Genomic DNA, 20,155 nt, shown 5'->3' on the forward strand with positions numbered 1-20,155 from the left:
TTGTGATTCAGAGGCACAACTGCATTCCAAGGTGTAAAGGGAAAATCAATCTTGGGTAGTAAGGCATACATTTGTATAGAACACAACAGAAACTACAAGGCTTGTGTAAGCAATACGCTTCTTATTTCCCTGACTTTACTCTCAATGGCTACAGCTCAGGAAAAACAAGCACTCCACCAATTAAGCTATATTCCAGATACAAGTCCTTTGATTTCTTCTGTTCAACCTAATCATTTTAAATGACAAATTGCACTCTATCTAGTTTTCACACAACTGGAAAATGTGTCCAAATGGAAACTGTTAGTCTTGACACAACCTCTATGTTTGTTTTAGGAATTTCACATTGCAGAAAATGTTATTTCAGATAGGGAGAATGAGCTGAGATTAAACTTAAAACATTCTGTCTTTACTAAAATAAGCACCTAAATAATGCTATGTTTTTGCCCCAAATACCTGTAAGACTCCAAAAACTACAACTAAGGAAAAAAAAGTATTAGCAAATCACAAACATAAAATTAAATAAGATTTTACAAACTAACTCTGCATTACCAGCTTCAGGTTAGACGGCCATACTTAGTGATGCTTTTAAAATGTGTTTGCACAGAGAGCCTTTCCAAAGACAGGTCAACCTCTGGAGAACATTGGAAGTCAAGAACATGCATGCATAAAAGGATGAGGAAGTGAGTAGTTAAATGCGGATGCAGAGAACATCATCTGGAACAGTGCAGAGAGTTATGGAAAGAAATAATGCAGGCTAACATAAAAACAAAAGAAAAACCTTTGCGCTCCCAAAAGAGTGAAGCTGGTCCCGGAGTGCTGGCTTGACTGTCTGAAAGTTTATAAAAATAAAACCCACTGATTGAGCAGCTTCTTGGGTGACAAAAATACAAATATTACCCTATCTTAATAAAATACTATAATTTCTTATAATAGTTTCAGAAAAAAATCAAATTTTTACCTTCAAGCTTGGTGTTTGGGTCTGGTCAACTGTAAATCTCATTAGGATATTAAATTGAAGATCATTTGGAAATGATTCTCTGAAAAAAGAACAAAGAAAAAACAAAATAAAAAAATAAAATCAGTAGGGCTTGGGAGATGGCGTAGAGGTTAAGAGCACTGGCTGTATAGATAATAAATAAATAAATCTAAACAAAAAAAGCAACCAACCCCAACTCGTAGGTTGACAAGTATGCATTTTAACAAATTCCAGAGCAAAAGACTATATTTAATACCCAAATAACATGCCACCCACGAAGTATGTATGAACTGATAGATTAAATGGTACAGTCTATGAAGCACAGTATAAGAATAGAGGCATTTGAATTTACAGCCAGTAAGGGATTAAGAAATTAAACTAGGCTTGTCTCAACTATATATTTAATTAGAAAAATCTAGTCAGTAAAAGTTCAAACTTCTGGGCCTAGAGAGATGACTCAGTGGCTAAAAGCACCACCAAAAAAAAAAAAAAATCATCTGAATAACAGACTCATTTCAACTTAGTATATGGGTATGTGAAGTAAGTCACTTCAACAATAAGATCAAGAAGGTAGAAACCTACCATTGGCTTAAAGCCTTCTGGAGACTAATGGCATGATAAAACATTCTTTAAGACAGGAATAGCTTTTAATTTCACGTAAGATCAAATTATAAAGGGTGATTGATGTCTTTGGATATCTGTATGATGATTTATCAGAAAATTAGCAAACAACCTTCCTCAAGACTCAGTAATACCACTTTTGGGTATATACACAAAGGATGCTTAATCATACCACAAGGACATGTGCTCAACTATGTTCATAGCAGCTTTGTTTGTCATAGCCAGAACCTAGAAACAACCTAAATGTCCCTTTACTGAAGAATGGATAAGGAAAATGTGGTACATTTACACAATGGAGTACTACACAGCAGAAAAAAATGACATCTTGAATATTGCAGGTAAATGGATGGAGCTAGAAAAAAAAACCCATCATTTTGAGTGAGATAACCCAGACCCAGAAAGACAAATATCATGTGTACTCACTCATAAGTGGTTTTTAGACATAAAGCAAAGAAAACCAGCCCACAAATCACAATCCCAGAGAACTTAGACAATAATGAGGACCCTAAGAGAGACATACAACGGTCTAATCTACATGGGAAGTAGAAAAAGACAAGATCTCCTGAGTAAATTGGGAGAATTGGGGACCATGGGAGAGGGTTGAAGGGGAGGGGAGCAGAGAAAAATGTATAACTCAATAAAATGAATAAAAAAATAAAAATAAAAAAGATCAGTCCCCCAAAAAAAGGAAAAGGAAAAAAAAACAAAATAGACTATCCCTGTAGCAATGAGCACAACCAACATTCAGAAATCTTTTTCCAAAACATTTCCCTTCAGGATGAAACAAGGACCCAGGGAGGAATGGATGAGACAGATAAAGTTTAAGATGAGCTTGCTCCATCTCAGGAAGATATACAGTATAGAAGCTCTTTTCAAAAATGATGAAACTATTTTAAAAGTAAGAACTATGTAGCGTCAAAGGGTACCCACTGAGCATATCTGGGATGGTCTAAACATCAAATAGAAGAAAGCAATTTCTTATAAACCCCCTAATAAGCAGGGGCCCATTGATTCATGCTAACCAGTAGATGGCAGATGGAATGACAGATGATGGACTGACAATCAGCGGAAAGAGAATATTCTAAAACAGAACAACAACTAATGAATGAGGTGAAACAGGAAATCTACCACTTTTAAAGCAACATCAAAAAATAAATGGTGTAAGAAATGTCAATAGATAATAAATATAGCAGGGAAAATTTGGTAAAAAATGAGATTTTTTTTTTTTGGTCTTCTAAAAGTTTCACAAGTTGCCAAAAAATTTGCAAGGATTAAAATCAGCATCTGCATTGGAAAACTATGAAAGTCACAGTATTAAATCATTAGAGGAAAACACTACCACATCACTGAACTGACAGACTTTTTCATTCAGATTCAAAAAATACTAACTTGTAAATATAAATTACATTTTATTTAATTTGTATATCTATTTATCAGAAGGTTAAAATGAAGACTGGGAAGTAAATTGGTCACAATAAATATGTTTAAAATAGATGTAAACAAATATAGAAAGAATTACTATGGTTAAATAACGAAGAAAACGTTCAACTCATGTCAGTTATACTTTACTTAAGACACATAAACAGCTTCAAGTACTGAAACCAGTATGAATGAAACTTTAATATAAATATAAGGATTAAATATTCGTGATTACCACTAGGTAAACTTGAAATACATGTAGAAAATATTACCTTGTAACATCAAGGGCTTTCTGAACTTTTGCCTGAACAGAACCAAGCAAATCAGCACCCATTTTTTTCAGCAGCTGTGTCAGCAGCACAAACAACCAATCTTGAAGATCATCCTTGTGGACTTGTATGAAATCTACCAGAGTCTCCAAAAACATGCTGAACACCTGTAGTTGATAAAGGGGAGAAGTGGGAAGAAGAAAGAGGAAATATTGACCTCTATGCTCAATTCAAAACAGAAATAGACGGGGAAAAAGGAACAATCGAGGCACAGCGATTGGCAGCCAAGCGGGGAAAAAAAAACTCTTGCTTTTCACTGGACTCTGTGATACAAGAGTGCATCTGCGCGGTTATCCAACTTCTGCAGAAGTTTGACAATTAGCTATTCCATGCAGCATCACTTGGTAAAGAAACTGCCCGTAATGGCTGGCACACCTAATGTTATCAATGATGCCACAGCTTAAGCGAGCTAAACTGAGACTCATTTCTAAGAAATGGAGGAGTTGCTGTATGGAGTTTCAAGGACACAGTTTTTTAAAAATAATACTGGGTAAATTAGAAAATCACTGTATTTATAGTCACCATACAGTAGTAAATGTATCTACAATAATGTGCTGATTAAAAATATTCTTAGGTTTTACAAAATGACAAATTTCTCAAACATTTTGGTATAAGAGTTATTATTTACTGAAACTGCCCCAAAAGTAATTTTGATTTGTGTATAGTAACTAAAAGCATCTCTATAATAAAATTGAGAATAAAAGTACCTAAAATTTAGTTAGATTTTTAATGTTAAATTAAAATTTTAAATTTTAAATGTTAAAAGAACATTTAATTTAAATGTTCTTGTGTTGATGAGATTTATTTATGTATTCTTTTAGGATTTTTGAGACAGTGCTACTCTGTGTAGTCCTGGCTGTCCTGGAACTCACTCTGTAGACCAGGCTGGACTTGAACTCAAGAGATATGCTGCCCCCGCTTCCCAAGTGCTGGGATTAAAGGTGTGTGCCCTCATGCCCCAGCTTATGTTGGTGAGTTTTATACTTGGTTCCAAGATTAAATATATCAGTGTGAAAGACTGTATAATGTGAAAAGAAACCTTAAGGGAAAGGCAAACTAAGACTCATATGTGATGTTTCATTACAATAGTTTAGAAAAGTGACCTTTGGTAAGGTTTTCTTTGCAAGAAATCAATTATAATGGAAGATTTATTTCTATGTAAGAGAAAAATCTTTCTAAGAATCATAGCCATGCAATACTAACACACGGCAGAATCAGAACAGATGACTAAAACCAGGCTATTTTTATTTGTTTTTTTTTTATGTGTTTGTATACCACATGCACACCTGGTGCCCATAGAAGCCAGAGGACAGCAGATCTGGATATGACAACACAGGGTTGTGAGCTGCCTGATGCAGGTGATGGGAACGGAACCCAGGTTCTCTTGAAGGGCAGGTCAGGGATCTTAACTGCCCAGTCATTTTTCCCCTCTTGGTCATTTTGAGATTCATCTCTTGCAGCCCAGGTTGGGTTTGAATTTATTATGTCTTGGAAGATGGTCTTCAAGATACCCCTGACAACAGGCTGCTGGATTACAGGAGCGCACCACCTCCACACCTAGTCTATGCGGAGCTGGGGACTGAACCCAGGGCTCTGCGCACTTTACCAACCGAGCTTCATCTCCTGTTCCATTTAAAAAAATTCATCGGCAATCTCGAAAGTAACCTTGCTAATTTAAAACTGCTTTATTTTCAGTATTTCTGGAATGTACTTTATTCAGCTGTAATGAATTCTAGTTTTTGCCACTTAGGAAGGAAGATTCCTCTACTTAAAATTCGAACATCTGAAACTTGGTTAAAAGAAACTCCACCTTAGTTACTTTCTTAAGATGGTGTGTATTTATGAAAACAGCAATTATGACTACTTGGAAGTCTCCAGTGCTCTCTGCTCCCCAGGTGGTACCTACTCATTAATAATGCAGATCCCCACAACTCCTACTTTTCCCCCAACTAAATCTCCAAAACTTGGTTTCAAAGCTGGCAGAGGGCTTCACTTAAACTCTTGCATGTTCTCCTCTGGGCCTATTAGATTGTGAAAAGAATTCTGTTAGACCTAGTCTGTGGCAACTGCATGTATCTACCCTGGCACTCACTCTTCCTGGTCACCTGACAAATCTGTCTGGCAGCATACTGGAGCTGGTTTCATGTCCCTCAACAAGTCATCTTACAGAGTCAGGACTTGGTGGGAGGTGACTAAGTTTTTAGAAGGTGCTGTGAGTTTGCTGGGCACTTGAGATCAGTTACAAGAGCATTACAGAGATCAACCCAGTACAAGTAGGGCTTTTATCTCTCCTGCAGCTGCTTTATGAGCTCTCAACTATTTCTTTTTTAAGTCACTTTTATGTTTTAATTGTTTCCTAGTTTCTGAGTGGTCCAACTGCAATTTTTTTTCTTTTTCTACTTTTTTAAAAAACTTTATTTATTTATTATGTATACAGTATTCTTCCTACAGGTATACCTGCAGGCCAGAAGAGGGCACTAGATTTCATTACAGATGGTTGTGAGCCACCATGTGGTTGCTGGGAATTGAACTCAGGTCCTTTGGAAGAACAGCCAGTGCTCTTAACCCCTGAGCCATCTCTCCAGCCCCCCAACTGTAAATTTTTAATAACTATTCTAATAATTAAATCTGTTCTGAAAATCTTAAGACATTTGGAAAGCCTAAGAATTTCATGTTCCACAGTGTTTTTGGCTGAGTTGTAGCCACAACATTTTATATCTTCATTTATCACTGCCTTTCATGGAAATCTGACTTCCTTTACGCTTATGTTCTAATGAGCATTCCTAAAAAAAAGACCCAATTTTACATCTTCCTAAGCCCAAGCCTCCTGTTCCATATTTTTCCTTTTTTTTTTTTGTTTTTTGGTTTTTTTCAAGACAGGGTTTTTCTCTAGCTTTGGAGCCTGTCCTGGAACTAGCTCTTGGAGTCCAGGCTAGACTTGAACTCACAGAGATCCACCTGCCTCTGCCTCCCAAGTGCTGGGATTAAAGGTATTGAGGTGTCTCTGCTATCTGACTCCCTACCTGACCCTCTGCTTACACTGCAGAGCAGGGCTTTTTCTTAAGTTCAGTATGATTGGGTTTTCTTTAGGTTGATGCTGCTTTCTTTAATGTCACCTCTTTCCTTTTTATCTTCAAGAACAGCTCTTTTTGGCCTTCCCAAAGTCTGCTTACTAAAACATTGATATACGGAGTAAAGCCTCTGACCTTCAGGCCTGTATACCAGGGTCACCAAATCACTTCTGTAACAGGCCAGGTAATAAATGTCCAAGGCTTTCCCAGAAACTTCAAAGACCTGTCACTTGTACCATGGCCATAGACATAAAATTAGTACAACTGTTTCAAAACAACTGTATTTACAAAACCAGACCGTGGGCAGATTTAGCCTTTAGGCTGTGTTTGCCAACTCATGCTTCTTTCTTACGTAAAATCACTGAAATGTTACTTTGATAGAAATAAAATCCTTACACATTCCCAGTTAGTGGGAATCATTAACACTTCCTTCTAACCTCTCCAAACTGGCCTTGGAGCACCTAGTAACATGAACTCTGTCTCCTCTTCCATACATATTTCATAAAATTTCCACTTTCCTACAATTCTCTCACCTTCCACTGCTTATATACAACATGTGAATCCCCAGAGTTTATCAAGAAGCTGCTTGGGCATAGTCACCCATGTCTCCTACATAAAGCTTTTTCTTATATGTTTGTTTGAGACAAGCTCCTTTCATAGCCTTGGCGGGTCTAGAACTCAAACAGATCCATTTGCTTTTGCTTCCCAAGTGCTGGGATTAAAGAACATATTCCATCACCTATTTGAAACTTATAACGTGACTAGCTACACAAGCTACTACTAGAGTTTTCTCAAATTACATTATCACTCTAACTAAAATATTATGTGCATTTTAATTATTTTTGAGCTAGAGGGTCTCACTAGGTTCCAGGATTTTGATTCAACCCATTTAATGTTGAGCACCCCAAGGGTCTTTCATTTGTATGTATGTTCACATGAGTGCACATGTATACACCTGTATTTAAAGGTCAGAGGTCAACTTCGGGTGTCATTTTTTTAGGTGTTGTCCACTTTACTTTTCAGACAGAGTCTGTGGCCTGGAGTCTACCAAATAGGTTAGGGTGTCTGGCCAGGAGACCTGCCTGCCTCTGTTTCTTCAACACTAAGATTGCAACTGTGCATCATCAGACTCAGCTTTTTAAAAGTGTGGGTTCTGGGATTGAACTCAGGTCCTTATGCATGCATTTACCATTGGGGCTAACACTCTAGCCCCAAGATGAAATCTTACAATATAGCCCAGGACGGCTTCAATTTCACGGCAATCCTCCTGACTCAAGATAACTGCACAGTCTAACTTCCACTTCACCCAAGATTATAACTGTTCTTTCCTTCCAGAGACTTCTCTGAATGTCTCAGATAGAAAATTCTTCTGGTTAGGAAAATGTTAAGTAGCATAAATAAAATGCAGAGGTATGACTTACAGGCCACTGCATACAGAACTGTATTACTTGAAAACACGTAATATATCCCATCACTGATAATACTGACCATGCGTATGCATATACCCACACATGAATGCATAACCGCAGTCCTAACATGTTGAAAAGGATACAAAACCTTTCCTAAGTGATTTTGCTCCCACAGAGAATGCATTTCAGAAGTCAGTCAATATTGTCCCCTTTTTTCATCCATGAGTAATGTAATATGTAAATACAATGCAAGGAATAAAAATTATATTTTACAAACTGAAGTGTAGAATTAGTGGTTCATAATCACTGCTTACTTTTACAGAATGATATTAATAGAATATTAGAGAGTACCTGGGGGTGGTAAGGTAGAATTTTGTATTTTTTAAATAATCTTTAAGTTTGAGAATTATTTTAAACCTCCAATGGATCAATTTGATATTTCACAACTGGAATTATTCAGGAAAGAATCAAATATTTGGCCTATTACAATTGAGGCAGTCTCTGTTTATGTAAACCTGCTTTATTTTAGGTGTGCCAGCCATTAAATTTGAAACAGAAGAACATAATGAAATTAGATCAATTAGTAGATTACAAAGCACATCTCCAAACAGAATGACAGTGTGCGTAACTGCAAATAGCATGTCGTGGATTGCAAAGGGTCCAACACTGCACCAACTCTTCAGGAGAGAAAACAGAGAAAACGGGTTAATTCCACAGTCATGCAGTAAAGTTAGCTTTTCTACAAATATTGAACCAACTTACTCTCTATTGAGAGTTCCAACACAGGGGACAGCATGCAAAAAGGAAAAAAGAAAAAAAGAAAAACACACAAATTAGTCGCCATCAATGCAAAGATCCTGTATGGAAGAAAAAAAAACACTAAAGAAAATAAAAGTGACAAATGCTTTCAAAGTTTTATGAAAAAACTCAAAATAGTTTTAAAAACAAGAGTTAAATGAACAACATAGGAAAAGAACACATGATTTCTCTGTATGTCTTATTTATTTCCATGTTAAGGAAATTTAAGCAATAGGAAAAAAATGTTTTCTTCTTGCTTTCTAAAATTATCTATCTATCTATCTATCTATCTATCTATCTATCTATCTATCTATCTATCTATCTATCTATCTATCTATCGACAAGGTCTCACTACGTAGCCTTGGCTGTCCTGGAACTCACTATGTAGATCAGACTGGCATTGAACTCATACCACAGTACAAATACTTTTTTTTTTTTTCTGTCCTTGAAACTTAATTTTTAGGAAAAACGATCAACAGAACCTCACTTCCTTTTGACAACAGTGCTAATATTTGGCTCCAAACCACAGTGTCTAGAACTCTTTTCCCATCTTCTTCCTGTCACAAGTTAGATGATTTCTGTGAAGTTTTGAACAATAATTATTGTATGCAAGTAAAGACACGTATTACTATCACACTTCACATTCCATGGGTAAGATGTGTTACCATCACCTGCTTCAAAGCAGAGCAGTCACCTGATCTGACTAGAAAGCTTGACAGAACACACTCAACTAGTACAGCAGTAACAGGTGGTTTTTCCAAGGCTCAAAGGCCCCAGTTCATGAAACATACCCCAATGAAGAGGGCACTTTCCACAGAGTTCCATTATAGTCAAATGATTAAACCACACAGTTAACTTTTAGGACATGGTATCACTTATATTAGGAAGCTAGGGGGTGGGCATAAGATGAGTCCACAACAGTAAAAATGAAAACTTGGGGGCCAGAGAGTGGTTCTTCATGAGGACCTGAGTTCTGATTCCAGCACTCACGGTACAAGCTGGGTGTGGTCTTGCATGTACCTGTAATCCCACTGCTGTGGGGGAGGGGAACAGGAGACTCTACAGGACTTGTCAACCACCAGCCTAGCAAAATATGCAAACTACAAATTTAGGAAGGGGCTCTGCTTTAAGGAACAAAGGCATAGATAGATGAGGATACCAGAGATCTTCTTTGGACATCTTTGCATACACCCAGGCATATGAACTTGCACACACACACGCATGCGCTCTCTCTCTCTCTCTCTCTCTCTCTCTCACACACACACACACACACACACCACTCAGGAAGATATATGCATAAACCACACATATAAACACTCCACTCATACATAATAAAATTGGGAAAGCAGTCTCTAAAAACAATTGCTTTAAAAACATCACATCTGTTGTTCTAAAACTACTATGGTAAGCACCATACAAGAGATCTAGTATAAAAACTTTACATCATCAAAATCTTACAAGTTGGATACAAATAAGCTGTTGTACAGATTAATAGCTAAGACGCACACTGCTAACAAGTACTGTATATAGAATAGAACTAACTATACTTGCTATTACTGTGTTGTAAAGTTCTTTTGTAAAACTATCAAAAATCTTTAAATGATGCACTTGGTTCTTGTCATATAAATACCACCTTAAGATTACTTATTCTCATGCTGTGCAGGTAGCTCTCTGTATTTGCAGATTCCATGACCCAAGGATTCAACCTAATGTGGATTACAAACACTGCAGGGTAGAAACTGCCTTTGTACTGAACACATGTATACTTAGTTTTTCTTTAATCATCCTTAAACAAGAAGATCTTAATATCTGCAGAAGATCACCCATGATAGATGCTGGGGGAATGATTCATGAAATAAGGTTAACTTATCAAACTATAGAAAGACATCAAATGATTTCCATGTGCAAACTATATTTGCTACATTATCTGAGTCCCTGGGAAAGTCCTGCATCAACTTCAACTGCATGCCCTAAGAAAGGTCTTTTCTAGCCCCTTTCTGGGATGCTTCAGAGCACACAAGAGCATGCCTGGTATTTTGGCTGGTCCAAATCCTTTGTCTAAACTTATTAGGGGAAATGTTCTGGGAGCTGAAATTAGTAACCCAAGCTGGAGAAGTATGGGCTGTTGCTTATGACCTTGTTTTTGAAGTGTTCTGTTTTTGCTGGAGTCAAAATGTGGTTTCAAAGTCAGACAAAAGCAAGAACAACCTTTATTCTCAAGGCAGCTATTTACTGTCTAAAGTTCACAGACAGACTGATCTAAATCTAAAAGCACACGGGGTGACTCGCCATCCATGTCATAACACATGGTATCTCCTAAGTGCCTTTGTGGGGCTTTATACAGTGTCCACCCAGTGATCCTGCAAAAAAAAGAGAACTGAGTTATAGATAAGACATTCTAATCCAGAACGGCCACCTAACTCAGGCTTGATGGGGAGGCACCATTTATACAGAGCCCTAAGGATGCAGTTTGGGAAAGAAAGAGAACTGTCCTAAATGGCACATTTCAAGCTATAAAGAAAAATGTACAGCATAGTTAGGAAAGAAAGTAGGATTCAGGATGAGAGAGAGGAGGTGTGATGGCTAACTTAGGTTGTCAACTTGGCTACACAAGTAATTAACTAAAACCCAACCAGCAGGGCATGCCTGCCTCTGTGTGTGGAGGGGGTTCTCGATTGGATCATTTGAGGGCAGAAGACCTGTCCTAAGTCTGGGTTACACCTTCTGGTGGAAGCCTATATAAACAGATGTGGTAGAACGAAGCTTTTGCTTTTCGCCTGCATGCCCTCACTGTCCCTGCTAAGTTCATCTATCCTGCTGGGGAGGCTGCCCTTCACTGGCAGTGGACATAGCTCTTCAGGACCCTACACAGCCAGAGACCAGCAGAGACAGTCAGCTCGGGGGCTGAACAACTACTGATGCTTGGCCTTGCTGTCACAGACAGCCACTGATGGACTAGCAGCCTGTAAGTCACTCTAGCAGACCCCTCTTCTACAGAATCACTCTATCAATTCTGCTCCTCCAAGGAACCAGACTAATACAGGGAATATAAACAAAAAACACCAGGTTTTGCTTGGATATTTCTTAAGAATTTTAAGATGGTTGCACACACTATGGCAGATAATTTAGGTATAGGAGGGGTGTGTGTGTGTGTGTGTGTTTGTGTGTGTGTGTGCAATTGGGAAACAGTATCTCCAATTAGCAATGAGAACAGAGAGACATTCAGAGGCAGAGACAAAAGGAGCAGTAGTTTTTTTTTATTTTTATGGTTTATTTAACTTTATTTTATGTGCATTGGTGTGAAGGTGTCAGACCTCTTGCAACTGGATCTTCAGACAGTTGTGAGCTGCCATGTGGGTGCTGGGAATTGAACCCAGGTCCTCTGGAAGAGCAGTCAGTACTCTTAACCACTGAGCCATCTCTCCAGCCCCAAGGAGCAGCAGTTTTACAGCAATGTAAATTCCTGAGTTGAGTAGTCACATGGGGACAGTATAATCAAATGAGATCAAGAAGCATAAGAGGAAGAATGGGTAAGGCTGAGAACAGAGTCAGCCCTCTGCACCTCAGGATTCTGCATCTGTCCTTTAACCAACCACATGCTCAAAGTATTTAGGAAAAACTTTGAATCTATAACCTTGCACATTTCTCTGTAATTTTCTAAATAATATAATTTTATAATCAGTTACAATGTATTTACATTAGGTGTTATGTGGTGGTTCAAGACTTTAATCTCAATACCCAAGAAGCAGAGGCAGGAGGTATCTGTGAGTTCTGAGTCTGAGGTCAGCTTGATTTTTATAGAAGAGTTCCAGGTCAGCAAGTCTACACAGGAAGACACACATACATGCAATTCAAATAATAAACAAATAAACGAATAATAAAGTGTAAAATGAAAGGAGGATCTAGGTATAACACTCTACCCAACAACATGAGTAAAACAGGCAGAAGTAGGTTGTGAGAACAAGAGTAAAAGAAATGGGCACAAGACAGTGAGGAATTTAGCACAGAAGAAAATACCATTTTCCCATCCTAGCCACAGTCATTAAATGGTAGAAAAAGTACCTCCAAATATAAAACAGATTCAAAACAAAGTTGAATAACAGCAAACAGAGTCAAACAATACATTTCCCCCTTCAATACTCCTAACCTTCAGTCAGTTAACCTTCATGATCTGAAAATACAGGTTTCTGGGGCTGGAGAGATGACTCAGTAGTTTAACAGCACTGACTATGAACCAGGCCTGGTTGTGTGCACCTTTAATCCCAGCACTTGAGGCAGAGGCAGAAGTCGGTGGATCTCTTGAGTTTGAGGCCAACCAAGGCTACATAGTGAGATCCTATCTCAAGAAACAAACCACCACTACTACCACCACCAAAACATTGGCTGCTCTTCCAGAAGACCCATGTTCAATTTCCACCACACATGGTAGTTTCAGACCTCTTTTGCCACCAGGCTTGCACATGCAGACATATAGTCTAAACACTCATACACATCAAATAAAGTAAATGTAAATATTTTTTCTTAAAGAAAAGATGCTGTCAAAAAAGGGGAGGGATCCTAGATACTCTATAGACATACTGAAAGGGAGAAGTATATCTACTATTTTAGTAATATGATGATATAATTAATAAAAAAACCCACAAATCAAATCCAGGTATTTTTGACTCAGCACAACGTGGTTATAGGTACGATTTATTCTGAATGAATTATGTTACTAGTAGAGCTAATGTAAAGTCATCAAATAAAAATAAAAACCTTATTCCGGATGGTGGTGGTACAGCGTTTAATTCTAGCACTCAGGAGACAGAGGCAAGTGGATTTCTTTGATTTCAAGGCCAGAACTGGTCTGGTTTACAAGCGAGTTGCAGGACAATCAGGGATAAACATAGAAACCCTGTCTTAAAAAAGCTAAAAACAAATAAAAAACCCCAAACCTTTCTCATTGCATTTGTCTTTACTCAACTGACTTCAAAACAAAAGAAACCATCCTTACCAAACAAGTGAAGGCGATTGGGTCTTTGAGAATTGTATGTTGGGGATAGAACTGGTTTAGTGACTAAGAGCACTTTTTGCTCTTGCAGAGGACCTGGGTTCAACTCCCAGTATCCACATGGAGACTTACAATCACCTGTAATGGTAGTTCCAGGTAATTTGACACCTGAACTTCTGAACTCAGTGAGCACTAGACACACCTCTGGTGCACATATATGCATGCAAACACTCATACACATAAAATAATAAACTGATTAAAAATTGAGAATTCTATGTTATTATAAAACCCTAGGACAAAAGCCCACGGGTGATACTTCTGGCCGATTCCAGGGGTGTGGAGTCAGTTCTGCATATTATGCTCAGTTCAGTTCTCTAACCAATGTCAAACACAGCTCTTCTATTTGATCTTTCAAAAAATTATTATTATTTCTTTATTTGTGTGTGGGCTTTGTTACATGCCACAGGTCACATGTGGAGATCATAGGACAACGTTAGGAAGCCAATATTCTCCTTCTGTATGTGGGTTCTAGGAATCAAATTCAGACTGTAAACACCTTCAGTCACTAAGCCATTTTACAGACCCATCTATTTGATCATTTAAAGTGTTTCTCTTTATCACTGCAAAGATCCCTGCATCTAACTAAAATTCTATTACTGTGAAAGGAAGAGCCAAAAATTATAACCGTAAGAAATAATTTGGTCTTGGTGGTAGTAACATTGTAATTTTATTACTTTTGAAAGCTGAGTACCCTATAAATTAAGATGTTGTTTAATAAAAACAAAGGTCTATTCAGGAAATGGTCTTAATCTTTGGCTTATATTGTCAACTGAAATGATCAAAATTTAATGTTTATAATGTATAGAAACGTTTCCATTAAGCTAAGCACTACAGAAGTCATTAGTGGTAGCAATAGTAATACAGAAAGGTATGGTGGTTTGAATAAGGATGGCCCCCATAGGCTTATATTGAATGCTTAGTCACCAGAGAGTAGGATTCTTTGAAAGAATTAGAAGGATGAGGAGGTGTGGCCCTGTTGGAGGAAGTATGTCACTGAGGATGGCTTCGCGGTATCACAGGCCCATGCCAGGCCCAGTGCAAATGGCAAGTGTGGAGAGAATGTCCACTGCGGCTTTCTCCCTCCAGATGCTTATGGTCTAAGATTGCTCCCCTAACAGAGATTGCCTCTACCAGGATCAGCTAACTCTGCCTCTTTGTTCAGCTGTATACTATTAATGCTGGCTCCCTGTTCACCATACGCAACAACCCTATTTCCCTTTTTAGTTGTACATAATAAACACAGAGCTTCTAGGGCAGCTTTTCCATCTAAGAGCCCAGCTCACCTGGCCCTAACTTTACAATACTTTTGTTTGGCTATCTGCAATTTTTTCATTTCCTAGTCCCTGCTTGTCTGAATTGTGGTACTCAAGCCATGCAAGTGTGGCAGCACATTTACAATGGCGTGTGTCAGGGAAAGCCAACATTTCACAGTACCAATGATGACTTGACATACTTCACTAAATACGTATTTTTTGAGACAGGGTCTCATGTAGCCCAGGCTGGCCTCAGCTTCACTATGTAGCTGATCTTGGCCTTCATCTGTCAAGTACTAGGATTACAAGTATGTGTCACCAAGCCCAGAACTACATATGAACATTAAAAACTGAAAATACCCAGAAAGCTTTTATGTACTTTTTCCAAGTGTGAAGAATTGCTTTTATGGTTCAAACATTATTTTATGGTTTCTGTTAATAGCAAACTTTCTACAATATTTTTCTTTCAAGATAAGATAATGCTAAAATTATCACAGAAGAAAGCTGAAATGAAATGTTAGAAACTTTTGCAATTTATCCCAATTATTCCTTACAAATAGCAAAATGTTCTGTTGTATGTGTGTTTACACATACATGCATGTGTATGATCATGTATATATATACGAACATGTATGTGGAGGCCAGAGGCTAGCCTCAGATGTTGCTTCTAGGGACTATTCACCTGTTTATTGAGACAACATCTCTCACTGGCAGGCTTGGCACTTACTACGCAGACTAGGATTAACTGGCCAGTTGGCCAAAGGTATCTTCGTGGATCCACCTCACCACTCCAGTGTTGAGATCATAAGAGCATACCACCATAGCTGACACTTTCCCCTTTTTCTTCAGGATGTATTTTAACTTATATGTGCGTATGCATGCAAAGGCATCCAAACCCCTGCAGCTGGAGTTACAGATGGCTGTGAGACGCCTGATATAAATTCTGAGAACTGAACCTGTGTCCTCTGGAAGAGCAGCAAGTGCTTTTAATCACTCAGCTACTTCTCCAGCACCACAGCTGATATTTTATTTTATTTTTTTTTAAGGTTTTTGGTGTTTTGAGACAGAGTTTCTCTGTATAATAGTTCTGGCTGTCTTGGAACTCACTCTGTAGACCAGGTTGGCCTCAATTTCAAGAGATCAGTCTGCCGTTGTCTCCTGAGTGCTGGGCTTGAAGGTGTGCACCACCACTGTCACGCCTTACAGCTAACATTTTAAATCTGTTTCTAGTGGTAAAAATTCAGATCCTACCAAGCAACCATCTAGCCTGCACAGCATTCTTAGACTAAACCCTAAGAGTTGAAATTACCTAGCAGTTACCTAGTTTGGCAGCAGCCCAAGAACGGGGTCCAGGGAAAGCCCACCAGGGGAGAAAAAAGGAAAACCTAGTCGGCAGAGCAGTGACTCCAGTTGCATGTAGCTCCAGCCTATGCTGGTGGCTGCAAAGACACAGGCAAGTGGCTTTTTTTGGGAATTCATACTCCAAAAGCTGGGTGCCAGATATAGCACGAATTCTAATTGGTCTTAATAAATAAAACCCAGAGTCAGATATTAGGGGGGTGAAAGCTGAAGCGTCAGAGAAGCAGTGCAGCCAGCCACTAGAGGTATCATTTACTTTTGCCAATGTTCAGACCAAAGGGACAATTCTGTCCTTAGACTGTCTCCTCAGATTGCACCTGAGCTTCTGCCTCCTCCCACCTTATAGTCCTCTCTCTGCTCAGCCATACTCCTTCCGGTCTCTACCTCCTTAAAGGTGTGGGACTCCCAAGAACTGGGATTAAAGGTGTGAGTTACCACCACCTGGCCTCTAGTGGCTTAGCTCTGCACTCTGATCTTTAGTTAAACTTTATTTGTTAAAACACAAACAAAATATCACTACAGTAACTATACCACCTCAATCTTACTTTGAAGAAACATGAATGGATGGACACAAAGAACAATTTCTAAATTATGCATGATATGAAACAACTGAAATTATGTTTGAAAATATCACTACCAATGGTTTATAGTTTTATAGTTTCCTTCTATTATTTTAATACCTTTTTAAATATCCCATAGGAACAAATAATCTTAAATACTACAACATACCTTGCCGTGAGGATCAGCAAACATTCTCGTGAAAATTTCACATAATCTTTTCAGTTCAACTCGACTGCCAAAAAGAAAGGAAAAAAAAAAGTTGATTAATATAATATATTGCTATAGGGTGAAGACATTATTTAAAAGTAAGCAAGCCTACAAATAATTAAATTTACTAATAAAGACAATAAAAAGGTTATACAAAGTATTCCTCAAGATTGGGAAATGTGTGGTTTATCAGGCCAGGATAAATGTGCCATTGTGAAATGTAGTAATAATTCCTCTACAGCCCACACTGCTTATGGTGACAGCACTGAGGGCAAGAACTGCATTTCATCAGCAGAATGTGTAAGGAAAAAAACTGTATGCAGGGACCCACATGAGAATTTTATTAAATGTTACAGTGTTTTCTTAAGTTCTACCTTTTTCCAAATTATGCACTCTTTTCCATTTAAAATGACATGTTGCACCTACTACTCTTGATATTATGATTAATTGCACTGAATTACACATAATATGTATACCTAAAAATATATAAGGAAGTATAAAAATAAACATTTAAAGTATGCATTCCTAATACATCTCAAAATGTATGAACAAAAAGTATATAAAATACCAATATTACTATTCTCAAGTGAGAAAGCAGCTTACTACACTTGTACTACACTAACACCCATGAATTACCCAAATCTGATTTTTTGGAGACAGTGTCTCCCTGGCTGCCCTGAACTCATTATTTAGATCAAACTGGCTATAAACTCAGAGATAAATTGCCTCTGCCTCCTAGAGTACTGGGATTAAAGGCATGTGCTTACTCCATACCTAACCTGAAGTTGGGTTCTTATGGAGTCAACTATATAGGTTTAAAACACAGCATCAACAAGGACAATGGAAGATTTAAGAATGAAGCACACTAAACCATTAAGAGAAGCACTCTAAGCCGGGCAGTGGCGGTGATCCTAACACTCCCGGAGGCAGAGGTAGATGCAGTTCTGTTCAAGGCCAGCCTGGTCTATAGAGTGAGTTTCAGGGTAGCGAGAGCTGTTAACACAGAGAAACCCTGTCTCAAAAAACAAACAAATAAAAAGTACCGTACCAACTTTATAATCACACCTTATTTATTTTCAATTCCAAAATTACTAAGATATTGACTTGTTTTGAATAAAGAGATTGCTTTGTTGTTGTTTTTGTTGTTTTTTCTTTCTAGACAGGGTTCTTTGTGTAGCCCTGGCTGTCCTAAAATTAACTTTGCAGAAAAGGCTGGCCTTGAACTCAGAGATCTGCCTGCCTCTGACTACCAAGTGCTGGGATTAAAGGCATATACCACCACCGCCTGGCTAAGGTGTTTGATTTTTAAGTCTCTGTGTGGGTGCATTTTTCTGTGTGCTCATGTGTGCTCATGTGTGGAGGTCCTCTATTGCCAGTCTTTGCCTTCCATTTGAGACAGAGCCTCTTGTTTTGCTGCTGCGCACACCAGACAGCTGGACTGAGTTTTCAGTTCTTCTCCTGTCTTGATTTTCCATCTTTTCAAAGGAGCACTGGAATTATAGGGAACTACTGTGTTCAGTTTTACATGCTTTCCGGGGACCCCATACTCTAGCACAACAAGCACTTCATTCAGGAAGTCATGTCCTAAACCTGAAAGTTTGGCTTTACAATGATTCAGTAACTACAGCAAGAAATAACAGCAGTTTTAGTTATGACACTGGGGGCCCTAAAAGAGTATGGCTTGGGAAAACCTTTAACATAATTTCTGACACATTTCACAAAAACAAGTCAGAAGGTGCTAGCCTGCTTGAAAAGTATTTCATGACACTTCTCACCTTAGTGTTCTCTGGTTTTTTAACAAGTTCTGCAGACCCAGGAGGCCTTCTTTCCTTTCTGACCAATTGGAACTAGCACATCTGTTGAGAACTTCTGCCACGTCTTCTGTCTGTCTCATGTAGGTAGGAATACTACCATTTCGAGAGCTATAGGAGCGTTCTGAACATGCGCTCGAAGCATCGCTGTTGGCATCATCATCTGAGTGCATTCCGTATGATTCATATCTTCTTCGAGCAGGTTTTTTCTGTTACATATAAGAACTACATTAGCAGTAGTTAAAAACATGTGGGTATTTCATAGTGTTTATTCACCACAAAAGGACTGATTTCTGTCTTACATCAGTGGAGGGCATGCTGCTAACCATTGTAAAGATAAAATGTCAATATCTAGTTTTTGTTCAGGAAGGACTTTAGAAGTTAGTAGAACATGAAACATTTAACTCTGAGAGTAGGACAAGAGAAGGTGGCTGTGTGCAAGCGCAGTCATGTCATGTGGGAGGCGCTCAAAAGTATAAGCTTTCTCCTCAGAATGGAAAAAGCAACAACAAACAGAATGTAAATAAAAACAGGAGTTGATAAGAAGAAAATACCACCTTCTGAGGAGTAGAACCATGATTCCCTTACGCAAAACACCAGGTTCGTTCCTGTCTATACATATCCTCTTTTCTATTTCTCTTGCCATTTCCCACCCTTTGTTCTAACCTTTACGCTGTCAAGAGAAATAAAAAAAAAAAGATGATGAGAAAGTGCTATGCTCACTAAAATTTTTAGGAAGCAGGGTGTTTATGTGTCCCTAGAGTTTTCTCAATGTAATCTATGTCTGCTGCTTATTCTGAATGAGAAAGCAGTTGAGGATCCGACCTTCATTTCTTGACCCTAAGGTTTATAATTTATGTAACTGCCCAGTATGCCTTTCACATTAAAAGTGGCATGAGGTAGAGCAAACTGTTCATTTGAGATTTTCCAGGAGAAACGGGAAAAAAAATGTATAGACTCTAATGCTTGGATTTGGCTGGGGGAGAAGTGGAGCTAATGCCATGAAACACACAAAGTATAGCAGTAATTCAAAATTCCAAACATCTACAAATACTCTAGTCTAAAATCCTAGAAACACACTATCTGAATATAAATAATCAAATGCTTTTACAAAGCTGCTGCCATTACTAACTCTCTCATACTGACCTAGAGACACTAACTCAATTTAGAACGCCAATGTTTATTCAGGTGGGCTCCAGGACCAGTTCTATTAAATGACTCATCTCATGTATGACAAAAGTGGCACCTTCCCAAGACACTCTGTTCAGTCAGTATCCCCCAGAGACAATTA

General features: G+C 38.3%; 1 protein-coding gene across 40 annotated transcripts in view; it reads right to left on the reverse strand.

Moving 5' to 3' along the window:
- Window positions 1-20,155, reverse strand: part of Clasp2 (cytoplasmic linker associated protein 2) — a 173,905-nt gene that overhangs the window by 34,512 nt on the left and 119,238 nt on the right. For 22 of the 40 annotated variants that reach the window (XM_085688982.2, XM_085688954.2, XM_085688953.2 and 19 more), the window contains 4 exons: window positions 18,829-19,073; window positions 17,015-17,078; window positions 3,289-3,452; window positions 959-1,037 (listed from right to left, as the gene is read on the reverse strand). In XM_085688982.2, coding sequence (XP_085545108.1) covers window positions 959-1,037; window positions 3,289-3,452; window positions 17,015-17,078; window positions 18,829-19,073 — 552 coding nt within the window. Of the gene's footprint in view, window positions 1-778; window positions 830-958; window positions 1,038-3,288; window positions 3,453-17,014; window positions 17,079-18,828; window positions 19,074-20,155 lie in introns of all 40 variants that reach the window. The other 18 variants (XM_085688948.2, XM_085688947.2, XM_085688946.2 and 15 more) reach the window with 1 other exon arrangement.

The sequence above is a fragment of the Myodes glareolus genome, chromosome 4 (assembly GCF_982192425.1).
Source record: "Myodes glareolus chromosome 4, mMyoGla1.1, whole genome shotgun sequence".
In the NCBI taxonomy this organism is placed as follows: domain Eukaryota; kingdom Metazoa; phylum Chordata; class Mammalia; order Rodentia; family Cricetidae; genus Myodes; species Myodes glareolus.